Genomic DNA, 26,145 nt, shown 5'->3' with positions numbered 1-26,145 from the left:
CATGGACCTAGCATTCCAGGTTCCTATGCAATACTGTTTTTTATAGCATTGGACTTTACTTCCATCTCCAGTCACATCCACAACTGGGCGTTGTTTTTTCTTTGGCTCCGTCTCTTCATTCTTTCTGGAGTTGTTTCTCCAGTAGCAATTGGGCACCATCTTTCAGTGTCATATTTTCTTGAGCAAGATTAGTTGTTTTGTTGTATAGTCATTAGCTCTGGGCTTAAAGAAAATGACCTCTTATGTGACTAAGATGAAGGAATGTGAAAAAAAAAAAAGTTTGTCCTTTTCTCCTACTTGAGAGTCCCGAACCCCTTTCTCCTCCTCGAGGGCTTCAGACCCCTTTCTCCTTGAGGGCCCTGCACTCCTTATCAAGCTACCTCAGAATTGGCTCTCTCAGTTTCATTAAGTTACACAAAACTGTGATCCATGTGATCAGTTTGGTTAGCTTTCTGTGGTTGTGGTTTTCATTCTGTCTGTCCTCGGATGAAGTTAAGAGCTTTGTGTAAGCTTCCTGATGGAAGGAACTGGCTGTGGGGAAAACTGGTTCTTGCTCTGGTGATCAGGGCCATACTCAGTACACCTTTAATTCAATTTTCTGCTGATGGGTGGGGCTGTGTTCTCTCCTTGTCTGGCCTAAGGCCAAACTGTGGTAGGGGTAATGGCAACCTCTTCCGAAAGGACCTAGGTCTAGGACTGTTGTATTCAGTGCCCCTGACCCCACTGCAGCCCTCTGTTGACCCATGCCTCTGCTGGAGACTCCCAAACACTCACAGGCAAGTCTCTTGTGGAGTCCCTGCTCCTTTCTCGTGGGTCCTGGTGTGCATCAGGTTTTGTTTGTGCCCTCCAAGAGTCTTGTTTCCCCTGTCCTGTGGAAGTTCTGTAATTAAATCCCACTGACCTTCAAAGTCAGATTCCCTGGGATTCTCAGTCCCTTTCCTGGATCCAGGAAGTCCAGAATCCAGGTTGGAACGTCTTTTGTGGGGCCTAGAACTTTTGCAGCAGTGCAAGAACTTCTTTGGTATAATTTTCTCCACACCTGACGATTCTGTAGTGGGGCTAATGGGGACCTCCTCCAAAAGGACTTAGCCCACAGGCAGCGCCTCCCAGGACTGCTGCCAGAGCCCCTGTTCCCACGGCAGGCCACTGCTGACCCATGCCTCCGCAGGAGACTCTTACACACTTAAGGCAGGTCTGGCTCAGTCTCTTGTGGGGATCACTGCTCCTTTCCCTGGGTCCTGGTGCACACACGTTTTTGTTTGTGCCCTCTAAGTGTCTCTGGTGGGTATGAGGCTTGATTTTAAACATGGTTGTGCCCCCTCCCACACTCTTGTTGTGGCTTCTCCTTTGTCCTTGGGTGTGGGGTATCTCTTTTTGGTGGGTTCCAACATTCTCCTGTCGATGGTTGTTCAGCAGCATGTGGTAAGTGTTGGTAATGTTGGTAAATGTTCTATATGCATATGAAAAAAAGGTGTAATTTGTCATTGTTGGGTGCATTATTCTAATATATCAACTAGCTCAAGTTTGTTAGATGTGTTCAGATTTTCTATATCTCTTCCAAGTTTTTGTCTGCTTGTTTCATTACTTACTATACAAAGGGTATTAATTCTTCTGCTGCAGTTATGAATTTACCCTTTCCTTCTTTCAGTTCAATTTTTACTTTATATATTTTGCATCTAAATTATTAGATGTATTTAGATTTAGAACTATTATATTTTCCTTGTGGATTGACCCTTTATCACTATGAAATGTGCAGCATTCAAGGCAGTAGAATTATTAGAGACAAAATTTTCATCAGATACTAGGTACATCAGCTTTCTTTTAATTTTTATATTTTCTTCCACTGTTTTGAAAACAGTGTCTTTATTTAAAGTATGTCCCTTGACAGTACATATTTGGTGTGTATGTTTTGTAAATCCAGTCTGATGATATTAGTCTTTTCATTGCAAAGTATTTAATTCACTTGAATTGATACATACCAAATTGCTATTTGTTTCTGTTTGATTTTTCCAGTTTGCCTCCTTTTTTTCTGTTCTTATAGATTCATTTCAAACTTTACTATTTCACATTTCCCTTATTCTTATTTATACATTTTTTTTTTTACTATCCTTTTAGTGTGTACCTTAGAAATGGCAAATGCGTACTTAACTTACTACAACCTAATATAAATTAGAACTTTTAACGCCTTCCAAGTAATGTTGGAACTTTATAATATTTTAACTTTAAACACACATCTTTTGAATTATGCATGTCTTGCATTTTAATTCTTTTAAAAATATTTTAAACATTATTTTTTAAACCCTACAGACATTTACTATTAAAAATTTTATCGTATCAATATTCACTTAAAAACTCCTTTATATATATGTTTTTCCTTCCTACCTACATTTCTGTTTTTCCTTTTGGGATACTTTTTTTTTTTCTGCTTGAATAAATGCATGCCCCTTTTATTATTTATTTTAGTCTAGTGGTAATGAAGTCTCTGTTTTTGTCTGGATATATCTTTATTTCACTTCTATATTTGAAGGTTATTTTTTGTTTTTCCTTAAAAAAACACACACACACAAAACAACCCTCCTCTGTCAGTGTTTTTTTAATTCATTTGAAGATAACATGTTCTACCTCCTGCTGCTTTGGGAGAATTTTTTTTTTTTTATTCTGGGTTTTAGAAGTTTTACTGTGATGTGCCATCATGTGGTTTTCTTTGTATTTATACTTGGGATTCTCCAAGCTTTTAGTTCTGTGTATTGCAGTCTTTCATCACTTTTAGAAAATTAGCAGCAATTTTCTCTTCAAATATTGCTTCTGTCTACTTGTTCTTGTCTTTTAATTATTGGCATTTTACTTTGCTTTCAGATTTGGTGCCAATAATATCATACTTAACTTTCCATTTTGTGTGTATATGTGTCATGGGGCTTCTTTTGGTTTTGTTACTTTTAATATTTTACTTTCTCTGTGTACCTATCTAAGGCATAAGACTGAAATTGTGGGGCTCTTCCTATGCTCCAAGTCACGTTTCTTCCCTTTCTCTAGCCTTTAGCTTTTTTAAAAAAACTTTTTATTTTATATTGGAGTATAACTGATTAACAATGTTGTTATAGTTTCAGGTAGACAGCAAGGAGACTCAGCCATACATATACATGTATCCATTCTCCCCCAAACTCCCTCTCCAGCCTCCAGCTTTATTTGGGTGTATTTAATATACAAAAAATTGCGCTTAATGTATACATTTTGATGAGTTTGGACATATGCATATACCTGTGATATCATCACTACAATCAAGGTAATAAACATATCCATCATCTCCAAAAGATTTCTATGTCCCTTTATTTTCATTTTCTCCTAAGAACACTTAACAGGAAATCTGTCCTCTTAACAAAATTTTAGATCGAACTCACGTTTCTTACGTCTCCTGCATTGACAGGCGGATTCTTTACCACTAGCACCACATGGGAAGTCCAACTTGTATAACACCGTATTATTAATTGCTCCATCTAGTCCTTTCTTCTCTTCCTGGGCCTCCAGTTACACATACGTTAGACATCTTCACAGGTCCCTTACACTCTTTTTGTTACTTTTCATCTTTTATCTCTTGGCTCTAGTTCCTATATTGATCTGTCTTAAAATTCATCAACTTCTTCTACTGTGTCTCTAGTTAAACCTGTCTAATGGCAACCCACTCCAGTGCTGTTGCCTGGAAAATTCCCTGGACAGAGGAGCCTGGTAAGCTACAGTCCATGGGGTTTCAAAGAGTCAGACACGACTGAGCGACTTCACTTTCTTTTCTTTCTTTCTTTACTGAGCTCCTAATTTTATTTAGTTCTAGAATGTCCATTCATTTATATTTTTAGTAAATTTTAGTTCTCTGACAAACTTCTTCACCTTCATCTATTTTTATTTTTTTCCTCTGTATTCTTGAACATGTTAGCTGTTGTTGTGTCTGACTCTTGGCGACTGCATGGACTATAGCCCGCCAGGCTTCTCTGTCTATGGAATTCTCCAGGCAGGAACAGTGGAGTGGGTAGCCATTCCCTTCGCCAGGGAGTCTTCCTGATCCAGGGGTTGAAACAGGTTTTCCTGCATTGCAGGCAGATTCTTTACTGCCTGAGCCACCAGGGAAGCCCTAAAAGGCTGGCTTGTCTCGTCTCGTTGGCTAGCTCCAATGTCTGGATCATACATAAATCTGTTCCTATTGTGTTTTCTTCTCTAGACAAATAAGTGTGTGGGCAGATCACCTTGAACCAGTCAGGAAGTGAGCTATGCCAAGTCTTGGTTGTGGTTTTGGAAGGGCTTGATCTACCTCTGGTTCACCCTGTTCCTAGAGTGTAGGTTTTCTAGGACTCCCGACTGCAAACCTGATGTGTTCACTTTTATCTCTGAGGATGTAATCTTTTGGGTTCCCAGCAAAAGAGGAGTCTTGTATGAGATTCCCCACATTAGGCAGGAACTGGATTTTTTTTTTTTTTAATTTTTTTTTAATTGAAGGATAATTGCTTTACAGAATTTCATTGTTTTCTGTCAAACCTCAACATGAATCAGCCATAGGTATACATATATCCCCTCCCTTTTGGACCTCCCTCCCATCTTCCTCCCCATCCCACCCCTCTAGGTTGATACAAATAGATAGCCAGCAGGAATTTGCTCTATGGCTCAGGAACTGGATCTTGACCCCTGTGCACCCCCGCTGCGCAGAGCCCTGAGAATAACAAGAACAGTGCTCCACTGTTCTGCTGACTTCTCTGGAGCAGTTCATCACCATCTTCATAGCTCTTCTGTGCTTCAAGGTGATTTTTAAATACCATACCAGCATTTTTAGGTATTTTTCCCATGGAATATTTGACCTCTAATACTGGAAATGGAAATTTTCATTTCTTTTCATATTTTTTCTGATGATTTTTTTACTACATTGAAAAACAAAAATTTTATATACTCAAATCAGTCTGTCTTTTCCTTAATACCATCTTGATTTTGTGTTATTCTTAGGGAAGTTTTCTTTTATTCAGAATTATAATGCATTTCTTTTTTTTAAATGGATTTTATTTATTTATTTTTGGCTGTGCTGGATTTTTGTTGCTGCTTGGGCTTTCTCTGGTTGCAGAGTGGAGGCTACTCTAGTTATGGTGTGAGGACTTCTCATTGTGGTGGCTTCTCTTAAGAGTTGAGGAGCATGGGTTCTAGAACGCGTGGGCTTTAGTAGTTGCAGCACATGGGCCCAACAGCTTCAGTTCCCAGACTCTAGAGCACAGCCTCAATAGTTACGGCACACAGGCTCAGTTGCTCTGAGGCATGTGGGATCTTCCTGAATCAGGGATCGAACCTATGTCTTCTGCGTCGGCAGATAAATTCTTTACCACTGACCCACCAGGGAAGCCCGTGTATTTCTGTTTTTAACATTTAGCTGTTTAGTGTATTTGCAGTTTGTTTTTGTGAATGGTATAAAGTTAAGATCTTAGCTATTTTCCTTTAAAATGGAGAACCAGTTGTTCCAACACTATTGATGAGATCAGTAGTTAGAAAACTATGGCTAACCCATTTTTGTTAAGAAAGTTTTATTGGAACATGGCCATACCCACTTGATTACATATTGTCTCTGACTTCTTTAATATTATACCAGTAGAGCTGAGTAATTGCAACAGAAATTGCAATTAGAACATTGATATTCCTAATGAGTTAATGATGTTGAGCACCTTCTCTGAGCTTACTTACTATCTGTGTATCCTCTCTGGTGATGTGTCCCATAGAGCCATATATTTATTTTCTAGTCGTTTAAGAAAAAGTTTACTCCTGTATTAGACTATACTTTTTTTTTTTAAATCAATGGCATGTGCTCAGCAGCTTGTCCTGAGGGCACTAGATGTACACTCTATCTATCTATATACTGTGTGTGTGTGTATCTGTGTGTGTCTGTGTATGCATGCTAAGTTGCTTTAGCCATGTCTAATTCTTTGCAACCCCGTTGACTGTAGCCTGTCAGGTTCCTCTGTCCATGGGATTCCCCAGGCAAGAATACCAGAGTGGGTTAGTCATGCCCTCCTCCCAGGGATCAAATCCAAGTCTCTTGTGTCTCCTGCATTGGCAGGCAGGTTCTTTACCACTAAAGCCACTTGGGAAGTCCTAGACTATACTTTTTTAATTGATCTCAGTTTTTACTTTGGCATATAATATGTTTCATATCTTTTTCTAGAATCTTATCTTTATTATTATTTCTTATTAAGAACTTCATTTGTTCCTTTTATCACTCCTAGAGTTACTGTAGCTTTACACTACTGCTTTTTATTGGCTTTGAAGATGCAATGTGTTTAATTAGGTTTGTTGAGGTATTTGCATATAATAAGATTTACCCTTTTTATGTGTACAGTTCTGTGAGTTTTGACAAATGTATACAAGCATGTAAAGATAGAGAACAGTTTCATTACTCTTAAAGTTTCTTCCCATTTGTTCATCCCCTTCTCACCACTAAGCCGTGGCAGGGGCTGATGTGTTTTCTTTTCCCTACAGGTTTTTCTTTTTCAGAATGTCATATATATGAAATCATACACTAAGGAGTTTTTGAGGTCTGAATTCTTTCACCTAGCATCATGTATTTGAGATTTGTCCGTGTTGTTTGCATGTGTGATCATTCCTTTTTATTGCTGAGTAGTGTTTCTTTATGTTCATTCACTGGTGATGGACATCTGGGTTGAATCCAGTTTTTGGCAATTATGAATAAAGCCAGTAGAAATATTTACATACAAGATATTGTCTGAATATACATGTTTTTATTTTTTTGGACAAATGCCTAGGAATGGAATTGTTGGGTCATACATTACAATGATAACTGTATAAGAAACTGCGAGGCTGTTTTCAGTTTACCTTCCAAAGTGGTTATACCATTTTTCTCATTTCCACGATCAATTATGAAAGTTGCAGGTGCTTTGTATCCTCGCCAGCACTTAGTATTTATCAGTTTGTTTTGTTTTTCCATTTTAGTGATTCTAGTAGCTTGAGCGTTATAGTTTTAATCCCTAGTTAATTTAATTCTTAGTTCATATTCCTAATGAGTTAATGATGTTGAGCACCTTCTCTGAGCTTACTTAGCAGCATTTCATCTGTGTATCCTCTCTGCTGATATGTCCAATGTCTTTTGCCTATTTTTAAAAATTGGGGTGTTTATTTTTTTATGGTTGACTTATGAGACTTTTCTTTGTATGTTCTGAATGCTTGTCATTTATCAAAAATGTGTTTTGCAGGGACTTCCCTGTCAGTCCAGTGGTTAAGACTCCTTGCTTCCAATGCAAGGGACATAGGTTCAATCCCTAGTCAAGGAGCTAAGTTCCCGCATGCAGTGCAGGCCATTTTCTCTCAGTATGTCACATGTCTTTATTTCTTACCAGTGTCTTTCAAAGAATAAAAGTTTTCAATTTTGATAGTCCATTTTATCCGTTTTTATTTTATGTTTTATATAATTTTCTACTGCTGTGTAACAAGTTACTACAAACTTAATGGTTCTAAGCAACATAGATTTATTATGTCACAGTTTGCATGGGTGTGGAATCCAAGTTAGCTAAATTCTCTGCTCATGGTCACACCAAACTGAAGTCAGTGTTCTGACTGGGCTGATTGTGTTCTTGAGCTCAGTGTCCTCTGCCACACTCACATGATATTTGACTGAATCTGGTTCCTTATAATTGTAGGACACAGGTTCCTCTCCTCTGGCTGGCCATCAGCCATTGACTCTTCTCAGCTCATAGAGGCTGCCCACCATTTCCTGTCATGTGGCCTTCTGCAGAGCATGGCAGTAACTTCTTTAAGGATGACGGAGAGCATCTGCTTCAGTTTCAAATTTCTCTGACTTCTCTGGTCTCTGAGCTCTAAACTTCTGTTTCAGAGGGCTCCCCAGAATAGGTCAAGCCACTCACATTCAAGGGAATTACACAGGGTATATGCATTAGAAGGGAACTCCTACTTTCTTAGAGCTCCAAGAAAATCCCAGGAGGCCACATTAGGTTTTTTTCCTACCATGTGATTTGTTCTTTTCATTTCTGAGAGATCTTTGCCCCTTCCATAGTGGTGAAAACTTTTCCAATTTCTTTTTTTTTTTCCCCTTTTTTGCTATGCCACAAGACTTGCTGGATCTTAGTTCCTCAGCCAGGGATTGAACCCAGGCCATGGCAGTGAAAGCATCGAGTCCTAACCCCTGAGCTTCCAGGAAACTCCCTATGATTTCTTTTAGACTGTTAATAATTCCAGAGTTTCTATCTAGACCTGTGGTTCATTGTATGTATGTATATATTGTATACATACTTTGTTTACAATTCCATGATCTTTTTGTATATCACACAATGGTGCAGCCACTGCATTAATTCTAGAACATTCTCAACACATTAAAAAAGAAACCCTCAATTCATTAGCAGTCAGTCTCCACTTCCTTTTCCCCCAGCTTGGCAACCACTAATCTACTTTCTATCTCAGTTTGCCTATCCTAGATGTTTTGTATCAGTGTAATCACACAATATTTGCACTTTAGTGTTTGCCTTTTTCAGTAACCATTTGCAAGGTTTGCAAGCTTCACCATGTTGCAGCGTGTGTCAGCACTTCATTCCTTTTTATGGCTGAATAATACCCCATTATATGACTATGCCACATTTTGTCTTTCCATTTGTCAGTTGACAGACAAGTTGTTTCTATGTTTTGGCTGTTACAAATAATGCTGCTATGAATATTTTCTTTCTTTTTTAACCCAGCTGTTTCAGAGATAAAGTACCAACATCATGGCCCTTTACCCCTAAATTCTTCAGCATGTTTCTCCCAAATACAAGGGCATTCTTTTCTATAACCACAGTGAAATTATCAGATTTAGGAAATTTATCATTGATATAACACTGTTATCTAATATATAATCCATATTCAAACTTTACTGATTTAATTAGTGATTTTAAACATCTTAAACAGTGTTTAAAAATTACAAATTTTTTTATTAAGGTGAAATTCATTTAACATAAAATTAACCATTTAAAATGGATAGTTTGGTGGCATTGAAATGACATAGGAAGCATTTCCTCTTTTTCTATTTTCTGAAGGAGATTGGCATTAATTTTTCTTTAAATGTTTGGTAAAATTCTCTAGTGAAGGCTTGCGGCCAGGAGATTTTCTGTTCAGGGAACTTTTAAGTCATGAATTCAGTTTTTTAAATGATTTTAGTAGGACTCAAGTTACCTGTTTCATCCTGGTTGACTTTTTGGTAGTTTGTGGGTTTTGAAGAATTGGTCCATTTTTTGGTAGATTGTTCCGTTTATAAGTACTAAGTTATTTATAGTATTCCCTTATTATCCTCTTAATGGCTTCAGGATCTAAAGTCATATTGCTTCATTCCTGATATTGGAGAGAGAGGTCTTCTCTTTACCTTTGTCAGCCTTTCTAGAGGTTTATATTGATTTATTTTTTAAACCAACCTTTTGTGTCATTGACTTTTTTTCTGTTGTTTTTATTGTTATTGACTTCTGTTCTTTTATATTTCCTTCCTTCTGCCTGCTATGGGTTGTTTTGTTTTTGTTTCTTCATCTTCTTTGCTAGTTTCTTTTTTATTTATTTTTTTATTGAAGGATAATTGCTTTACAGAATTTCATTGTTTTCTGTCAAACCTTAACATGAATCAGCCATAGGTATACATATATCCCCTCCCTTTTGAACCCCCCTCCCATCTCCCTCCCCATCTCACCCCTCTAGGTTGATACAGAGCCGGTTTGAGTTTCCTGAGCCATACAGCAAATTCCTGTGGCTATCTATTTTACATACAGTAATGTAAGTTTCCATGTTACTCTTTCCATACATCTCACCCTCTCCTCTCCTATCCCCCTGTCCATAAGTCTGTTCTCTATGTCTGTTTCTCCATTGCTGCCCTGTAAATAAATTCTTCAGAACCATTTTTCTAGATTCTGTATATGTGCATTTTTCTTAAAGTAGGAAATTACTGATTTGAGTTCTTTCTTTTCTTTTTTTTTATTAGTTGGAGGCTAATTACTTTACATCATTACAGTAGTTTTTGTCATACATTGAAATGAATTAGCCATGGATTTACATGTATCCCCCATCCCGGTCCCCCCTCCCACCTCCCTCTCCACCTGATCCCTCTGGGTCTTCCCAGTGCACCAGGCCGGAGCACTTGTCTCATGAACCCAACCTGGGCTGGTGATCTGTTTCACCCTAGATAATATACATGTTTTGATGCTGTTCTCTTGAAACATCCCACCCTCACCTTCTCCCAGAGTCCACAAGTCTGTCCTATACATCTGAGTCTCTTTTTCTGTTTTGCATATAGGGTTATCGTTACCATCTTTCTAAATTCCATATATATGTGTTAGTATACTGTAATGGTCTTTATCTTTCTGGCTTACTAAGCTCTGTATAATGGGCTCCAGTTTCATCCATCTCATTAGAACTGATTCAAATGAATTCTTTTTAATGGCTGAGTAATATTCCATGGTGTATATGTACCACAGCTTCCTCATCCATTCGTCTGCTGATGGGCATCTGGGTTGCTTCCATGTCCTGGCTATTATAAACAGTGCTGCAATGAACATTGGGGTGCACGTGTCTCTTTCAGATCTGGTTTCCTCGGTGTGTATGCCCAGAAGTGGGATTGCTGGGTCATATGGCAGTTCTATTGAGTTCTTTCTTTTCTAATGTAAATATCAGTTCAGTTCAGTGGCTCAGTTGTGTCCAACTCTTTGAGACTCCGTGGACTGCAGCACGCCAGGCTTCCCTGTCCATCACCAACTCCCGGAGCCTATTCAAAACTCATGTTCATTGAGTTGGTGATGCCATCCAGCCATCTCATACTCTATCGTCCCCTTCTCCTCCCAGCATCAGGGTCTTTTCCAGTGAGTTAGTTCTTCGCATCAGGTGGCCAAAGTATTGGAGTTTCAGCTTCAGCATCAGTCTTTCCAGTGAATATTCAGTACTGATTTCCTTTAGGATTGATTAGTTTGATCTCCTTGCAGTCCAAGGGACTCTCAAGAGTCTTCTCCAACACCACAGTTCAAAACCATCAATTCTTTGGCGCTCAACTTTCTTTATAGAAAGCTCTCACATCCATACATGACTACTGGAAAAATCATAGCTTTGACTAGACAGACTTTAGTTGGTAAAGTAATGTCTCTGCTTTTTAATATGCTATCTAGGTTGGGCATAGCTTTTCTTGCAAGGAGAAAGCATCTTTGAATTTCATGGCTGCAGTCATCATCTGCAGTGATTTTGGAGCCCCAAAAAGTAAAAGTCTGTCACTGTTTCCATTGTTTCCCCATCTATTTGCCATGAAGTGATGGGACTGGGTGCCATGATCTTTGTTTTCTGAATGTTGAATTTTAAGCCAACTTTTTCACTCTCCTCTTCCACTTTCATCAAGAGGCTCTTTAGTAGTTCTTCACTTTTCTGTCATAAGGGTATTGTTATCTGCATATCTGAGGTTATTGATATTTTTCCCAGCAATCTTGATTCCAGCTTGTGCTTCATCCAGCCTGGCAATTTGCATGATGTGCTCTGCATATAAGTTAAATAAGCAGGGTGACAATATACAGCCTTGACGTACTCCTTTCCTGAATTGGAACCAGTCTGTTGTTCCATGTCCAGTTCTAACTGTTGCTTCTTGACCTGCATACAGATTACTCAGGAGGCAGGTCAGGTGGTCTGGTATACCCATCTCTTTAAGAATTTTCCAGTTTGTTGTGATCCACACAGTCAAAGGCTTTGGTGTAGTCAATAAAGCAAAAGTAGATGTTTTTCTGAAACTCTCTTGCTTTTTCTATGATCCAGTGTATGTTGGCAATTTGATCTCTGGTTCCTCTTCCTTTTTTAAATCCAGCTTGAACATATGTAAGTTCACAGTTCATGTATTATTGAAGCCTGGCTTGGAGAATTTTGAGTGTTACTTTGCTTGCGTGTGAGACAAGTGCAGTTGTGCAGTAGTTTGAACATTCTTTGGCATTGCTTTTCTTTCGAATTGGAATGAAAACCGACCTTTTCCAATCCTGTGGCCACTGCTGAGTTTTCCAGATTTGCTGGCATATTGAGTGCAGCACTTTCACAGCATCATCTTTTAGGATTTGAAATATCTCAACTGGCATTCCATCACCTCCACTAGCTTTGTTTGTAGTGATGTTTCCTAAGGCCCACTTGACTTCACATTCCAGGATGTCTGGCTCTAGGTAAGTGATCACACCATCATGGTTATCTGGGTCATGAAGATCTTTTTTTGTGTAGTTCTTCTGTGTATTCTTGCCACCTCTTCTTAATATCTTTTGCTTCTGTTAGGTCCATACCATTTCTGTCCTTTATTGTACCCATCTTTGCATGAAATGTTTCCTTGGTATCTCTCATTTTCTTGAAGAGATCTCTAGCTTTCCCATTCTGTTGTTTTCTTCTATTTCTTTCACTGATCACTGAGGAAAGCTTTCTTATCTCTGCTTGCTATTCTTTGGAACTCTGCATTCAATGGGTAAATCTTGCCTTTTCACCTTTGCCTTTCACTTCACTTCTTTTCTCAGCTATTTGTAAGGCCTCCTCAGACAACCATGTAATGTAAACTTAGCACTGTCAATTTCCCTCTCAGCATTGCTTCAGCTACCCCCATACATTTTGATATGTCAGACTTTCATTTTCATTCATTTCTAATGTATTTTTAAATTTTATCTCAAGACTTCTCTTTGGACCCACAAATTATTTAGAAGTGGTTCTTTAGTTTCCAAGTGTCTGGATATTTTCTGTATCTTTCTGTTATTTATATTAACAGTTTGATACCTTTAGGGTCAGAGAACATGATCTATGATTTTGATCCTTTAAATTTGTTGAGGTTTATTTTATGGCCCAAGTAGACATTTTTCTTGGTAGATATTCAGTGAGCATCTTAAAAGAATTTATTCTGCTATTGTTGGGTGAAGTGTTCTATATATGAATATATCAAGTAGACCCTGTTGATTGATTTTACGGTTCACTTCTGTATCTTTGATGATTTTTTGTAGAGAGTTCCAGCCATTACTGAGATAGGATATTAATATCTTGAAGTATTATCATGGCTTGGCTATGCTGGTTTTCTCATTTCATCTCTTAGCAGTCTTTGTTTCTTACATTTAAGGCTCTGTTGTTTGGTACATTACACATTTAAAGTTGTTATGTCTTCCTGGTGGTGGTGGTGATGGTTGTTCTGTTGCCAAGTCATGTCCTGCTCTTTGCCACCCCATAGACTACAGCATGCCAGGCCTCCCTGTCCCTCACCATCTCCTGGAGTTTGCCCACATTCCTGTCCATTGAATCAGTGATGCCATCCAACCATCTCATCTTCTGTCACCCTCTTTTTTTTTGCCTTCCATGTTTCCCAGCATCAGGGTCTTTTCCAGTGAGTTGGCTGTTTGCATTAGGTAGCCAAAGTGTTAGAACTTCAGCTTCAGCATCAGTCCTTCCAATGAGTATTAAGGGTTGATTTCCTTTAGGATTGGCTGGTTTGATCTCCTTGTTATCCAAGGAACTCTCAAGAGTCTTCTCTAGTACCACACTTAGCATCAATGCTTTGGCGCTCTGCCTTCTTTATGGTCTCACTTTCACATCTGTACATGACTGCTGGAAAAACCATAGCCTTGACTATACAGACCTCTGTCAGCAAAGTGATGTCTTTGCTTTTTAAGACACTATCTACGTTTGTCATAGATTTCCTGCCAAAGAGCAATCACCTAATTTCATGGCTGCAGTCACAATCTGCAGTGATTTTAGAGCACAGGAAGAAGAAATATGTCACTGCTTCCACCTTTTCCCCTTCTATTTGCCATGAAGTGATGGGACCAGATGTCATGATCTTAGTTTTTTAATACTGAGTTTTAAGTTGGCTTTTTCAGTCTCTCCATTCACCCTCATCAAAAGGTTCTTTAGTTCCTCTTAGCTTTCTGTCATCAAAATGATATCATCTGCATGTCCAAGATTGTTGGTATTTCTTCCGGAATCTTGATTGCAGCTTGCCACTCATCTAGCCTGGCATGTTGCATGATGTGTTCTGCATATAAATTAAGTAAACAGGGTGACAATGAAGACCCTTAAAAAAATAAATAAATAAACACCCTTGTCATACTCCTTTTTCAATTTTGAACCAGTCAGTTGTTCCATATAAGGTTCTAACTGTTGCTTTTTGGCCCACATACAGGTTTCTCAGGAGACAGGTAAGATGGTCTGGTATTCCCATCTCTTTCAGAGTTGTTCACAGTTTGTTATGATCTACACTGTCAAAGGCTTTAGTCAACAAAACACAGAGGTAGAGTAGATGTTTTTCTAAAATTCCCTTGCTTTCTGTGTGATCCAGCTAATGTTGGCAGTTTGATCTCTGATTCCTCTACCTTTTCTAAACCCAGCTTGAACATCTGGAAGTTCTTGGTTCAGGTACTGTTGAAGCCTAGTGTGGAGAATTTTGAGCGTAACCTTACTAGCATGTGAGATGAGTGCAATTGTCTGGTAGTTTGAACATTGTTTGGTACTGCCCTTCTTGGGAATTGAGATGAAGATTGACCTTTCCCTGTCATGTGACCACTGCTTGCTTTTCCAAATTTGCTGACATATAGAGTGCAGCCCTTTAATAGCATCATCTTTTAGGATTTTAAATTTCAACTTTGCTGGAATTCCATCATCTCCACTAACTTTATTGGTAGCAATGCTTCCTAAGGCCCACTTGACTTCACACTCCAGAATGTCTGGCTCTGGGTGAGTGACCACACACTCATGGTTATCTGGGTCATTAAGATCTTTTTTGTACAGTTCTTCTGTGTACTCCTGCCATCTCTTCTTGATCTAGTCTGCTTCTATTAGGTCTTTATCATTTCTGTCCTTTATTGTGTCAGTCTTGGGATGAAATGTTTCTTTGATATCTCCAGTTTTTTTGAAGAGATCTCCAGTCTTTGCTCTTCTCTTGTTTTCCTCTATTTCTGTGCATTGCTCATTGAAGAAGGCCTTCTTGTCTCTCCTTACTGTTCTCTGGAACTCTGCATGCAGTTGGGTATACCTTTCTATTTTGCCCTTTGCTTTTCACTTCTCTTCTTTTCTTAGCCATTTGTAAAGCTTCCTCAGACAATCACTTTGCCTTCTTGCCTTTTCCCCCCTCTTTGGGATAGTTTTGTTCACTGCCTCCTGTACAATATTATGAACCTCTGTCCGTAGTTCTTCAGGCACTCTGTTTACTAAGTCTAATTCCTTGAATCTATTTGTCACCTCCACTGTGTAACATAGGGAATTTGACTTAGATCATACCTGACTGGCCTGGTGGTTTTCTCCGCTTTCTTTAGTTTAAGCCTGAACTTTGCTATGAGGAGCTCATGATCTGAGCCACAGTCAGCTCCAGGTCTTGTTGCTGCTGACTGTATAGAGCTTTTCCGTCTTCGACTACAAAGAATGTAATCAGTCTCATTTTGGTATTGACTATTTGGTGATGTCCATTTGTAAGTTGTCTCTTGTGTTGTTGAAAAAGGGTGTTTGCTATGACCGGTTCTCTTGGAAAAATTCTGTTAGCCTTTACTCTGCTTCATTTGTATTCCGAGGCCAAACTTGCCTTTTTACTCCAGGTATCTCTTGACTTCCTACTTTTGCATTCCAGTCTCCTATGATGAATAGGACATCTTTTTTTTCGTGTTAGTTCTAGGATGTCTTGCAGATCTTCATAGAACTGATCAGCTTCTTTGGCATCCGTGGTAGCGGCATAGACTTGGATTACTGTGATGTTCAATGATTTGCCTTGGAAATGAACTGAGATCGTTGTGCCATTTTTGAAGTTGCACCCAAGTACTTCATTTCAGGTTCTTTGTTGACTATGAGGGCTACTCCATTTCTTCTATGGGATTTCTGCCCACAATAGTAGATATAACAGTCATCTGAATCAAATTCACCCATTCTCGTCCATTTTAGTTCACTAATTGCTAAGGTGTCCGTGTTTACTCTTGCCATCTCCTGCTTGGCCACATCCAATTTACCTTGATTCATGGGCCTAACATTCCAGGTTCCTGTGTACACTGTTCTTTACTATCATCATTGAATTGATTGGATTTTACTGTCATCACCAGACACATCCATAACTGAGCATTGTTTTCACTTTGGCCCAGGTGCTTTATTCTTTTTGGAGCTATTAGTAGTTATTCTCTGCTCTTCCTCGGTAGCATGTTGGACACCTCCTGACCTGGGGGGTTCATCTTTCAGTGTCGGCAAGAATTCTGGGGTAGTTTGCCATTCGCTCCCCCAGTGGATCACATTTTGTCAGAACCCTCCACTATGACCCGTCTGTCTTGGGTGGCCCTGCATGTCATGATTCATAGCTCATAGCTTCATTGAGTTATGCAAATCCCATTGCCATGACAAGGCTGTGATCCTTTAAGCATCATGTAATGTCTCTCATTGTCTCCAGCTATTTTCTTTGCTCCGAAGTCTACTCACTGGATAGCATATAGCCATTGTACTTTTTTTTGGTTTATGCTTGTATGGTATATCTGTTTTCAGTCTTTTACGTTCAGCCTTTGTATTTGAAGAAAATTTCTTACAGACAACATATTATTGGGTCTTTTGTTAATCTATACTCTGCCAGTGTTTTGTGTAGGTCTCAGCCTCGCGATGCTGTTACTTGGGCATGTCTGGGGCACTCACTTAGGCCAGTTTTGTGGCTGGACCAGCCTTTGTGGTTCTTATTATGATTGCAAGATGCACCTCAGCAGCACGTATCAGAGAACCCCGAAAAACAAGGTTTCATTGCTGGCAGGTCCTGATACAACATGCCTCAGGCCACATGTTAAAGGAGTAAGAAGAGACGTGGGTAGGGGGCCATAGGTCATCCCTGGGCTTCTGCCTTTACTGAGGTGGAGGGTGAGGTGCCTAGGGTTTAGATCATTTATATTAAAGGTAACTACTGATATGTTAGAGCTTAAGTCTGCCACTGTGTTTTCTGTATGTTTCCTCTTTTTCCTTACTTTTCTGTGAGTTTTATAAAAATATTTTTTATTCCATTTTGATATATTTTTAATGCCTGAGTATATAACTTCATACAGTTTGCTTAGGTGTTGCTCTTGGCATTGCATTATATGTACTTTTCCCAGTCTAATGATCTGTGTCTTAATGGTTAAATTTCGTATGCTTGTCTTTTATCTGTCATCTTTACTAAATTGTTCATTCGTAGTTCTTCATTACTTCTGGTACTTGTCTTGAATTCTACATATCGTTGTATTTTATTTTTATCTTATCGTCAAGCAACACAAGTCTATTTTTCTGTTTTTCAACATCAGTGGTGATCTCTGTCTTTTCATTTTACTGTATAAATGAGAGATTTACTTGCACTTTGCCCCTCTGCTTCTAAGTTTTTATGATACAGTCTGGGTGTTTTAAGTCTAAATTTTTATCTGACTACCTCTGATTTTCATTTTTATATGATCTGTCTTTAGATCCTCTCTGACTTCACTCCAGCTCTCCCCCTCATTCCATCTACTCCACCAGTAATGAGCTTTTTGTTTTTCCTTTTTCCATCAGGCCTTTGCATTTGTTGTTCCTGCTGCCTGAATTGCTTTGGTTTCTCACCTTATAAAAGGTTTTTACTGTTATTTGACGTTCTCACTAAAACCTTCCCTGGTCACCCCACTCAAGTTATAATTCATCCCCTCATCGAAACCCCCAATTCTCTTCCCTACTTGGTTTTCTTTCCATAGCACTTATGACCACCTATGTACTGTTTTATCTGTTAGCTGATTTATTGTCTGTTTCTCTTTGTTAGAATATAAGTTCCATGAAGGCAGGAGTTTTTCTGTATTTTGTTTTATTCCTGGTACCCAGAACAGAGCCTGGCACATATGGGTACTCAATAAGTCTTTATTTTAATGACTAATCTTCATCCATTTAGCATTTTTCCTTCTTCAGTTAGAACTATCAGGCCAAAGGATATGTTTTTTATTAATAGTTCTTTGTATCATTTGCCATATAACTTTTTATTTGCTTTCTTTCCTATTTATTTATATCAGATAATACTTTTCAGTGGTTTAAAACTCAAATAGTATAAAAGGGTTTATGTTGAATAGTATTCCTCCCATGTCCATGGACAAGCACCCTACTCTTCTCCTCAAAGCAATTAGCTTTGTCACTTTCTTGATACTCCTTACCAAGATAGTCCCATACAGCTTTCTGGAAAGTTGATAAAGTATTTTGCAAATTGTCTGTCCAGTCCTGTTTTTCCTTCTGTCTGTTGCTCAGTCCTTCTCAGTGGGCAATGTGCATCATTTTTGAGAGAATATTACTAGCGAGCTGTCATGCTAGGTGCTGAGGGAGTGATACAGTGAAGAATTATTTTTCCCATGCTCTTGAAGTTCAGAATCCAACTGGGGTGGGAAGGTGTCCACACTTAAAAAGTAACACAGGATTTTAAAAGATCAAGATGCTACATGTGAAATATCATGAACATTGAATTATTAACTGTTGAATGAAATCTAAGTAACAAATACCAGGAAAATTAGCTCATCAATGCAGAGAGTGACTCCATCTATTAGGGAAGAATAAATTGGCTTTGGATAATCTGAGAAGAGTATAGAAGAAGGAAAGGAATGTATTATACCTTCTGTGTGTTTTCAAACATGATATTGAAGATCTTACTAGCAATATATTTTTATGCTGTATTTTCAAAGAACAAAGTCCTTCTCTTGTGAAGGAGAGACTGTATTTGCTTATGACAAAGTCAGTGAGAGGACTTGCTGTAAAGATGTACCAGATGCAGTAGGGATTCAGGGAGAAATCGTAACCATTTGGGGAAATCAAGAAAATGTTTATAGGGAATTCATGATCAAGACAGATCTTGAAAGAGAAGTAATCATAGCACAAAAGGATAACACTAGTGGAAGACTCTAGTACAGGGATTAGCAAACCATAACTCTTAAGCTGACCACTTGTTTTTGTAAATAAAATTTCACTGGAGACATAGTCATGCCCATTGGTTTATGTATTGTCTGTGATAGCTTTCCTGCTGTAGTGGCAGAGTTGAGCTGTTGAGATAGACCACAATAGTCTGCAAAGCTTAAAATACTTACTATTTAGTCTTCTACAGAATGTTTGCTGTTCCCTACAAGTAGATAGACTCTGGGTGGGAAAGTATTATTGCTAACTATTAAAGAAATGAAAATGGCATATTTATTATGGCTAGAGAGGGAAGTCAGTAATAGAAGATTGGGTGGTTAAAGAGGAGGTTAGCCTTGAGGGAATTTCATAGGAAGACCATTACTGATAGAGAAGTGAAGGGCCTCTCTAGGATGGGACAGTAGTTCCTTTAGGCATAGATGTGGCCTCTCCTTAATCATACTTTCCTAATCTTTCCGTCACTAGCCAAGAAGGATCAGGAAGGTGGAGAAGAAAAGAAATCTCTGCAAAAGAAAAAAGTGAAAGAATTAAAGGTGTTGGATTCCAAGACAGCCCAGAATCTCTGTGAGTAACTCTGCGATCCCGGCAATTTGAAATGTGAAGTTCTTCTTCTGAGAGCCTAATTCTGGTGGATCCAGGGTCTCTTGATGTGAAACTTAATAATTCCTGCTATATACTTGGCATTGCATAGTAAATATCTGATATCTACTCCCTTCAATAGTACCGCCTGGTTGTTAGTATCTAGTTTTATGGCAAGAAAATAAAGGCAATAGAACTTTAAGGAATTTGCCTCATCACATAGAATAAGAGACAGGTCTAAGAGTTAAGCCTCAGGTTTTATTTCAGAGCCCTTACTATTTCCATTGCATCCATAGAAAATCTAAGAAAAATTTTCTACCCATCCTATATTTCCTTCTTTTTCATTTTCTTTTAAGTATTTCCTTTATAGGTGGGTACTGGCCTGACTTCAGTTAAATGTAAAATAACTTTGTGGTTTAGAATAAATAATGTAAATCCTGTGCTTCTCAGAGTAGGATCAGTAGCTTCAAAGAGTTCTGTTCTGAACTTGTTCCTTATATTCATAACTCTGCTTGCTGGCAAATTTCCGATCAGAACTCCTCTGCAGAGTTGTTATAGGTCGTATTTAATGATCAGGATGAATGTTCATTTTTTTTGTTCATTTTAACTGTCGATCTCCTGACTTTATGTTGAGTAATAAAGATTTAAATATTCATTCAACAAATATTTGAGGGTCTGCCAGCTTTCAGGCTCTATTAGGAACATACTAGGCATGTGTTCCAGCAGCAGCAGGCACGTGTTCCAGAGATGAAAGGGTATGTATTCCATAAAACCCACTCATAGTGGGGTGACGTGGCTATTGTCTCCATTTTACCAAGTGAGAAAACTAAAGTTCAGATGTTACGACTTAGCCAGGGTCACACAGTTAACTTCTGGGTATGTGTCCTCGTTAAGTCAGTAATATAATGAAAACAGTAAGCTTTTACATCATTCTTGACTATATAATATTAGATCATTGACAATAAATATCACTAAGTAGTGTCTGTAGATAAGTCTTTTTATGGGAGCTAAAGTGATGTGAGGTATAGTAGTTGCTCTTCTCAAGATTATCTCTAGCAACATAAAAATGAGTAATTTTTATTTTAGAAAATGATAAAAGACTGTGGGTAGTACATTGTTATTTCCAGTTGAATGATATCAATATGGAAAACAAAATTCAGGGAGAGAATTGAGTTTAGGATGGTCTAGGAAGTATTATTTAGTGATTCAGTGATTATTAAATGCCTCTTATATGGCAGGGATGCAAAACTGAATAAGGTCATTCTCGTGAGCCATATGTCTGGTGGAGATGAAAAAATAAATATGGCGATAGCACAGTTTGTTGAGTGCTGTGATGGAGGTGTGCCTGGGTGATTATTAGAGCACTGGGCAAGGCGGTGTCTGAACCAGGTGGGAGGCGCACTGGAGGGCGCTCAGCCTCGAGGTCTTTCTAAATGACTTAAAACTGTTAACAGCAGACGAAAGGAAGGGTGAGGTCTGGCTTGTTTCATTTCAGGCATAGGGATCAACGTTGTGAAGGCACCGAGGCATGAGGTAACATTGTCCCAGTTCAGGAAGCGCAGTAGTTGAGAACAGCTGAGTAAAGGCCGTGTGTGGGGGAGTCGTGGTTGAAATTTTCAAGAGATAGAGGATAGATGATACAGACATCTTGGTAGGCTTAGGCTAAGAGGTATGTATTTTGTCCTGAAAACTGTGGAAGTTATTGGATGGATTTTAATCAAAAAAGTGAGAGATACAGCCCTCTGTAATTTGGGGGAGGACTACTTCAGCAGTGATTTTGCGGCTGGATTGCTAGGGGAGGGGGGGATGTGTTGTGTTATTGCTTCAAACTAGGTGAGAGGTGATCAGGGCTGAAACTGAAGTTGTAAGAATGGATATGAAGGCAGAAGATACTAAGAAGAGAGAATTAATGGAACTTAGTGATTGATAGAAAAGAGAAAGATGTTTTCTTGGGTTAAGATCTCTCTAAAGAGAGTGCTACCCTTTATTGAAGTAGAATCTGCTCCTGCTGGATTTTCCTGTCTTTTGTGGGAGAAGTGGTGGACTTGAATGAGAGGCTTCAGGGTGGTGGGTAGAAATGATTGATTTAATTTTAGGACAGAATTTAAGATTCCTGTGGGACTCCTCCAGCAGTGTATTAGGCATTTGGGTATATCAGGCGGAAGGTCTGACTGGAGATATGAATTTAGGAGGATATCATATGAGTCAGAGTTAAAACCCTTAATTTGCTTTGAAAGTCATTAATATTGAGGTGGCAAGTAACAAAAAGGGGAGTCCTCAAAAAAACTGGCAAGGAGCAGCAAGGAAAATAGTCTGACACAGTCCTAAAAGTGGGAGTAGCAGTCGAGTAAAATCAGGATCTGGCATTAGGAAAGGCAGTGACCTAGGCAGGAATCATTTCAGTATAGCATCAGTGGTACAAACAGAACTCTGGAATCCATTTGTATTTAAATCCTGGCTCTAGTCCTTAGTAGCAGTGTGACCTTGGACAGGTGGGTTAAGTTCTTAAGCGTTAGTTTCCTTTTCTGTCAAATGCGGCTAAAAATAACAAACTTATACATTATTATAAATAGGGTTCAATGAGATCATATGTGTAGATTGTGTTTATGATACTAGGTCTTACATGGAATATGCAGTCAACAAATGATTGTCATTTTTCCACTGACTTTGTGGGGACAGAAGAAGAGTTAATGAGAATGTGGAAGAGAGAATAGACTGGTGGTGTTCGTTCATTTGTTTTAGATAGAAAAGGCTTGATTATGTATACAGTTGTCCCTGACATCTGTGGGGTTCCAGGACCTCCAGCAATACCACAGTCCACAAGTACTCGAGTCCTTTGTATAGAACGGTGTGGAACAGTCTGCCCTCTGTATCCATGGATGCGGAAGACTGTCTGTGTATGCTGAAGGAGGGGTCCTTAGGGCCACCTGTGCTATTGAAACATGAGAAAAGGATGGGCGCATGGATATAGTCCTGCTAAACTGACAGAAGTCTCAGTGCACGTTTTCTTCTAGATGATTCGAAAATGGTCCTTACTTAAGCCTTTTCTAGTCTGGTTCTAGCTGAGAGCCCCAGTGCTCAGTTTGTAAGTAACATAAGAGAAAGCTTAGCAAGTAATTTGACCAGTACCTTCAATTTTTCACATTAAAAATAAGCAAGATCTTTTTAGAACAAATAAGGAAGTGGTGGGACATTTGGGAGAACAGGGCTATTTTTTATGGAGGAGCTGGCAAGAGAGCATGGGCTGGGGACCTGCAGAGGGTTCCTGCCATCATCAATGCCAGTTCATAGAATCTGATCTGCGGTGTCCATCAGCCCAGGTGTAAGGGGAGAAAATGAGATGGCTAGGTTAACCAGGGACTGGAAGGAGAAGGAAACCAGAGAATAAGAATTGTAGTAGTAATAGGGCGGGAGTGAAAGGGTAGACCACAGGGTCTAGGTTAAACAGAGAAAGCCAACTAGAACTGAGACATTCAGAGAAAATAGAATGGTCATCTCTCTCGTGAGAGAGTGCCTGCATGCAAGAGCACACTGATGAGGCTGAAGAGTCAATTTAGGAACTAGTAAGTGAGAGCTGGAAGGACGAGAAGTGTTTGTTAGGGTGTGGGACATGGCAGTTTAAAAATCAGAGCATTTCAAGGCAGTGGCAGCTCTGAGGATAGAGTCAGGGAATGAGGAACTAAAATAGAAGGGGGTGAATGTTTTTGATGTATATAGATAGATCAAAGATTTCCTGTGTGAGCAAAGACAAGGAGTCAGTCACAGTGTTTATAGAATATGGTGCTTGGAATGGTGTGGCTGGTGTGTGAGTGATACAGATGTGGGGATTCGCACAGGGGAAAACTGGGAGGTGGGAACCTGAAACACTGGGCTCAGAAACTTGGATACTACCTAGACAGGCAATGAGGAGCTGGCGGGGGTTTCTGATCGTGGCTTCAAGAGAGCACTCCTAGGAAAGTTGTCCAGCATAGGTTTGTAGGATGGGCTGGAAGGCAGAAGAGACTGAGAAAAACATGTCTTTATATCTCATTTCCTGGCAGCAATCTTTTTGGGTTCCTTCCGCATGCCCTATCACGAGATTAAGAATGTCATCCTGGAGGTGAATGAGGCTGTTCTCACTGAGTCCATGATCCAGGTAAGGAGCAGGCTCATCCTGGCGCTGGCTCTCTGCATTGCTCAACACCAGTCGGTCTCCTCTCTGCTTAGACCATGAGGACTCTCTTAAGTATCATTGACTTAAAGAATGCTAGCTTTGGATGAGCTTCCATCCCTCTGGTGATCAGGTTATTTCTGGTATGTTTTTCAAAAGTCCTGTCGTCTCACTGGCTGCCTCCCAACCACCAGACCCCAGCCCATGTTTCCTTATCGGTCCTCGGGCAGAATGAGGGCCTGACAGGAGGCTCCCGTTGTCGACTCACCCCCCTCTAACTGAGACAATCCCTTCTCTCTTTCAGAACCTCATTAAGCAGATGCCAGAGCCAGAGCAGTTAAAAATGCTTTCTGAACTGAAGGACGAATATGATGATTTGGCTGAGTCAGAGCAGTTTGGTGTGGTGGTGAGTGAGGCCTGTGGCTCAGGCTCTTCTCTGACCCCCTCCTCCGCAAGAGCATTGGGACACTTGCTTACAGCCTCTTGTCCATTTTGAACCCATCTTTCTTTCTCCTCCCTACTCTGGAACTCAGATCCTGCTATAGGAGGCTTAGGCCTGTATCGTTTCCTTCCTCTTCTCTGTCTCTGCTGATTGTAGTGGACTGATCCTCTGCTGTCTGCTGACTGTAGTGAAATGTTTGTCTCTTCTCAGATGGGTGCAGTACCCCGCCTGCGGCCTCGCCTCAATGCCATCCTCTTCAAGCTGCAGTTCGGGGAGCAGGTGGAGAACATCAAGCCCGAGATCGTCTCGGTGACTGCCGCATGTGAGGAGCTGCGAAAGAGCGAGAACTTCTCTAGCCTCCTGGAGATAACCTTGCTTGTCGGAAACTATATGAATGCTGGCTCCAGGAATGCTGGTGCTTTTGGCTTCAGCATCAGCTTCCTTTGTAAGGTGAGTGGGACAATGGAAGGGAGGCCAAGGCCTCCAGGAGCCCAGTATGGCAGACTGCTGTTGGCCTGAGGTGGCCTTGGGTATCAGGACTCACCCTCTTCCCCCTCTCCCCCCCAAGCTTCGAGACACCAAGTCCACAGATCAGAAGATGACGTTGTTGCACTTCTTGGCTGAGTTGTGTGAGAATGACCATCCTGAGGTCCTGAAGTTCCCAGATGAGCTTGCCCACGTGGAGAAAGCCAGCCGAGGTGAGGCAGATTGAGGTGAAGTTAGAAGGGGGTTCCAAGCCCCAGAAATCTCTGCTCAGGGCAGGGAAAGAAGAATCAATCTAGATTTTAGATCATTTTCAGTTTAGACAGTTGTAAGTGGGAATGGGAGGATACCAGTGTGGTGTCTAAGCCACAGGGAAGAATATGGGGCAGAAGAGAAAGTAAGAAAGCTCCATGTGTGAAAGTGGGACGCACTCTTCCCCTTCCTAGGGAAACATCAGAAAACAACTGGAAGAAAGGTAGGTATTTGTAGTTTAAGTCAGCAGTTTTTCTTACTCAGAAAGCATAGACTGGAATAACAAAAACCAGGCCTCACCATTCCGGGACTAGGCAAAGAAAAAGCAGCACTTTGTAGAAATGGGAACAGATTTCTGCCCTCCCCCTGTATTTCTGTGTATGTCTCCTTCCTCTCAAATCCTGTTCTCTAAAATAAATGAGAACAAGATCCTGAGGGATTTCATAGATTCTTGTTAAATTAAATGAAGCCTCTCTTCTCTTCTTAGTATTGTACAGCTTATGAAGGTTGGAGGTTTAATCATCAAGTAATTTTAGTTTCACTGGAAAAACGTGTGAAACAATAGGAGTGTACATCAGAGAACTAAAATAATTAAGTACAGACCATAGCTGTGCCCTGAAGGACAGAGTAGGGTCTTGAGGCTGGAGGTGGTGAGCTCTTGCTGTCTGTTTGTGTGTCTACTTTAGTTTCTGCTGAAAACTTGCAAAAGAACCTAGATCAGATGAAGAAACAGATTTCTGACGTGGAACGTGATATTCAGAATTTCCCAGCTGCCACAGATGAGAAAGACAAGTTTGTTGAAAAAATGACCATATCCTTTCTTGAAAGGAGGGAGTTGCCACCTAGAAAAAGAGCGAGCTTCCCATGGGGGGACAACAGGATAAACTGATGGTATACAATTCTTCCTCTTTAGAAAATGTCTAAGTACAGAGTTCTGAAAGCACTCTCATTGTTGTGGTTTGCATCAAGCCTTGCAGACAAAAGTATAAGTCTCCTTTGAGACCTTTCCCCCTGCCCCATCACACACACAACATATCCCCTCCCCCCTCCTCTTCCCAAAGATAACTACTGCCACTGGACTTCTGATTTGCAACCTGATGAATTTATTTTAATGAAAACTGCATTGTATTGCCTTAGCATTTAATATGTTTTGGCCCCGTTTCCACAGCAGTAGATGGAGAATAGTCTCCTTTCTGAATTGCCAGCCCCTGTTCTGTAGGAATACCATAGTCAGTGGTGTACTCTTTCCCTGTCTGGATGTTTCAGTTGCTTCTGGGTTTTGCTAATATGAACAGTGCTGTGTTACACGTCCACGTGCACAGATACCAGTACGCACGTGTGAGTGTCCCCAGGGCTGGAG

At 39.9% G+C, this 26,145-nt stretch overlaps 1 protein-coding gene across 4 annotated transcripts in view; it reads left to right on the top strand.

Moving 5' to 3' along the window:
* DIAPH1 (diaphanous related formin 1) overlaps positions 1-26,145 on the top strand; it is a 108,810-nt gene that overhangs the window by 72,186 nt on the left and 10,479 nt on the right. For all 4 annotated transcript variants that reach the window (XM_070465533.1, XM_070465534.1, XM_070465532.1 and 1 more), the window contains 6 exons: positions 19,345-19,443; positions 23,499-23,593; positions 23,913-24,014; positions 24,261-24,500; positions 24,619-24,748; positions 25,472-25,597. In XM_070465533.1, coding sequence (XP_070321634.1) covers positions 19,345-19,443; positions 23,499-23,593; positions 23,913-24,014; positions 24,261-24,500; positions 24,619-24,748; positions 25,472-25,597 — 792 coding nt within the window. The remainder of the gene's footprint in view (positions 1-19,344; positions 19,444-23,498; positions 23,594-23,912; positions 24,015-24,260; positions 24,501-24,618; positions 24,749-25,471; positions 25,598-26,145) is intronic.

This window comes from Odocoileus virginianus, chromosome 3, assembly GCF_023699985.2.
Source record: "Odocoileus virginianus isolate 20LAN1187 ecotype Illinois chromosome 3, Ovbor_1.2, whole genome shotgun sequence".
NCBI classification, from domain to species: domain Eukaryota; kingdom Metazoa; phylum Chordata; class Mammalia; order Artiodactyla; family Cervidae; genus Odocoileus; species Odocoileus virginianus.
Note: the sequence above shows the minus strand (reverse complement) of the source record. Positions and strands in the feature narration are given on the sequence as shown.